The sequence below is a fragment of the Sinocyclocheilus anshuiensis genome, unplaced genomic scaffold, assembly GCF_001515605.1.
Source record: "Sinocyclocheilus anshuiensis isolate Anshui unplaced genomic scaffold, SAMN03320099.WGS_v1.1 scaffold525, whole genome shotgun sequence".
NCBI lineage: Eukaryota > Metazoa > Chordata > Actinopteri > Cypriniformes > Cyprinidae > Sinocyclocheilus > Sinocyclocheilus anshuiensis.
This window is the reverse complement of record NW_015539840.1, coordinates 33,024-36,867: the sequence shown is the minus strand read 5'-3', so window position 1 is coordinate 36,867 and position 3,844 is coordinate 33,024. Positions and strand designations below refer to the sequence as shown.

At 36.7% G+C, this 3,844-nt stretch overlaps 1 protein-coding gene across 1 annotated transcript in view; it reads right to left on the bottom strand.

Annotated features, from left to right (window-relative positions):
* Positions 1-3,483, bottom strand: part of LOC107684457 (uncharacterized) — a 10,353-nt gene extending 6,870 nt beyond the window's left edge. Inside the window, exons 1-4 of the mRNA XM_016480707.1 lie at positions 3,423-3,483; positions 2,958-3,272; positions 2,546-2,857; positions 2,311-2,387 (exon numbers count right to left, since the gene is read on the bottom strand). Coding sequence (XP_016336193.1) covers positions 2,311-2,387; positions 2,546-2,857; positions 2,958-3,272; positions 3,423-3,483 — 765 coding nt within the window. The remainder of the gene's footprint in view (positions 1-2,310; positions 2,388-2,545; positions 2,858-2,957; positions 3,273-3,422) is intronic.
* Between the last annotated feature and the right edge of the window lie 361 nt (positions 3,484-3,844).

Below are 3,844 nucleotides of genomic sequence, written 5' to 3'. Positions count from 1 at the left end.
CTCAACAATAATCACAATCACTGCAGGACAGATGAGAAACACAATCAAGAGAAAACAGAGACTCAGTCTGTGAAACTGGGAATGAAATCAAAGCTATGAAACGATGAACAATGTAAAGAGTGTGATACCTCTGAATAATAACCCAGCAGTCATACTGACTTCAGTTTCTGCTGGATCTGTGATCATGTCTGTTAGTTAAATTCAGAGGTGGACAAAGTACAAAACTCCATTACTTGACTCTAAAGTACTGATACTGCTGGTCAAATATTACTCCATTACAAGTGAAAGTTATAAAGACAGATAGTTACTTAAGTAAAAGTCACAAGTTTCCATAAAAAATACCACTCAAGTAATGTACAGATACTGAAAGTGTACTTAAGTTCAGATAACTCAAGCAAATGTATTCATTACTGTCCACCTCTGGTTCAGTTTAAACATGATGATGGTTTGTTTAGATGTTCATTATCACATCAGCTTCACATCACAGAAATGATAAACATGTAGTGGAGCCTGTGTGAGCTATTAGTAAATGAAAACATACCAGCATAAAAAGCAGAAGAATCAAACATATAGTTTTGTTTTTCCTCACTTAATGCAAAAACCACACTCTCCAGAAGTTCAGCATCAGATTTTCGAGAGTGACACTATGTCCAGTATTAGTGCATTCAGGAATAATCCAGTATGTTCTGTACACCAAATTAACTTTAAACAAAATTATTTTTTTTTATTTTATTTATTAAACTGATTATGTGTGAGCGACTCCAGACTTCTTCTTTTAGTTTAATTGCAGATTGCAATCATAACTTGTCAGGTGCATACCGCCACCTACTGTACCGGAGTATGCAGCATGGATTATTATATAGCTTTTAGTGATGTTAGGTTCTTGAACGAATCGTTCTTTTGAGATGGTTCTCCGGAAGTAACCGGTTGAGTGGGTTCACAAATCGAACTGAATCGAACTTTAGTTCCGGGTTGATGACGCAGGACACACAGCCGAAGTAGCACGTCCAACTCAAAAAGAACCGAATGAGCCGGTTCAACCAACTGTCGAAGTTTGCAGAGGATTACAGAAGACTCAACAAGAAGCGAATACAGAGGTTATAACACTCATGAATGCTGTTTTCAAAGATGCATTGATACAAAAAACACTACACAGCAACTGAACTAATAAAAGAAGAAAAGTGAATTATAATGATTGAACATAAAAAGGTCATTTGTTTGTTGTATTTCTGCAAATGATTATGATAATAGTGATTATGGAATCATCATCATACAGACTATTACATATGAATTTACCAGTGATTTCAGTGAGACTTTCTCACAGTGCTGAGATGGTTGACAGCCATTTTACACTTTCATAACTACAATTGTGAATTAATTATAGCAGTTCTAATGTTTTCAGAGCTGTGATTTCACTTTTTAGGTTTGGAAACATGTGAGAAATTTGACCACAATAGATCAGTGATCATCTCTGATCCCAGATTAGACTGATGATGCTGTGAAATCACACTTCCTCTTCTCTTTTGTAAGTGGGCTGCTATGTGCATTAAACTCTATCTCTTCAGTTAACAAAGGAATAAGTTCAGCCTCTTTAATAAACTGAATTTAAACCCGGTTTTAATTACATCAACTTACTTTTCTAACATTCAAGAATTCAATTTTATTTTAAATTTCTATCAAATGAAATGAATCTTCATTATGTGAACACATTAAGGGAAAGCAGGACACAACCTAACACGAGGCTAGCAGGAACACACATGGTTTCAAAGTTGCCATATCAACAGTATATATAGAAAAAAGTTGCGCCAAAATCTTTGTAAGATATCACTGAACAATTATTTAAGCTTTTAACCCTCATTTTGTGTTAGGGTCATTCTAAGGATTTTCTTCAGATTTTGTATTTCTTTTTGAAACTGGTTGTTCATAAGCCTCACTGATCTGAGCTTATATTGGTCAAAAATAAGCATCCACTGGAAATGAATGGGGGAGATCGAAAATAAGAGAAACATTTAGTGTTCAGGATCATGTTCATCATGACATACATGTGTTCTTGCAAACATAAAAGGCCTCAGACTTGTGTGTGCATGGATACATGCACACACACACACACACACACACACACACACACACACACACACACACAATTCGAGTGATTAGAGTTAATTTGCACAGTTGTTGATCCCCTGTACCCAATCTCTTAATGTTTTCAGAAAGGAATCAATATCTAGAGACTGATTTAAGAAAACTGTATCTGAGAGCCACTGCAAAGCACGGATGTGAGAAAGACAGTGATGATGTACCTTTAGTTACGTGTGTGTTTGTAGTTGAGGGATCCTGAGAGTTTGTGATGTGGACTGAAATCACTGTTGTCACTGAATCAGCTTGAGCTGGAAAAGATGAATGTTAGTTCAGATAATTTATACTGTAGTTTATGACAATAATATATTAATTAGTTAACACAGAAAATAACTCAGCATTATCTATCATTATATTAGCACATCTAACAAAAACTCTTCATAACTGATTAATGAGCTTGTTTTCTCACCTGAACTATTGACAGTATAAGTGACTGAGGTCTTGACTTGATCGCTCTGAGAAACATTGCATCTCCACTCTCTGTTGTTATCTTCATTCAGGAGTGTTGTATTCAGAGTGATGATACAGTGATCTGATGAGGATAATATCTGATATCTGGAGTCTGATATCGTCAGTTTAACACCAGTCTGATTCACCCAGAACAGCTCAATTCCCTCAGAACGGATCCAATCATCATCACAAGAGACTCGAGCAGATGAATACAGCTGACAGGAGAGAGTCACAGAGTGGCCTGCACTGATCTCAGTCTGTGAGGATGAGACTGAAACACAAAATAACACAAATCACAGACTCTTCAATCATCATGGGAGTTTAAACCAAGAATTTGCCCTTTTAAATTGGCCACATGATTGTAAAATTACCATAAAGGACATGCAGAAAAACACGAGAATCAGTTCCTTGTTGTTTGTCATTCTCATATTGTCTGCAGCTGTAAGATCCATAATCTTCTTTTGAGATGTTGTTGATGTTCAGAGAGCAGTCAGACCCCAGACTCAGTCTCTCATGACTCTCGATGTGTTTCATAATTATCCCTCTAGCAATCAGTTCAACTGCTGCTGAATGTCTGTTATAGTTCCATGTAGTTGATTTGCAGTCATGAAGAGCATTATTACAGGGCAGGTGGACATTTTCACCAGAACCAATGAACACATGAGTCTCATCCTCTCCACTGGTACCTGAAACACAAGTACATTTTGGTGATCATTATGTTATATATGAATAAATGAAAACAAAAAACATACCAGCATAAAAAGCAGAAGATTCAGATCATAGGTTTTTTCCCCTCACTTAATGCAAACACTGTCCAGAATAAACTATTTCTTTACCAGTGAGAAGTGAAGAGAGAGCGATCAGTCCCAGCAGACACAAATGACACTTATGAGCCATTTTCTCTTTCTCGCAGTCTTTCTCTTCATTATTTGCTCTCAACTCTTTCTTTAAATACTATCAGCCCCCCCTGTGGTTGTTAACTTCCTCTGATCTAACAAACTGGGCATTTAAATTCTGCTTGAATTGGTACATACTGACACAATGTCAGTGCATGATGGAGTGAACATTTCTCTTGTAAATGTCAATTCAAATTCAAGTAGACCCTCTGGGGTCCGAGGGTGTTTTGGGCCCTGGAGAAGTTTTGACATGTCCTGACATTTGTGCTTTTTTCAGTTGCTAATAAACATTTTATTGGCTAAGTTTAGTAGCACCATAATCAGCACAAACTGGGCTACAATAATATGTGAGCAGCATGTAT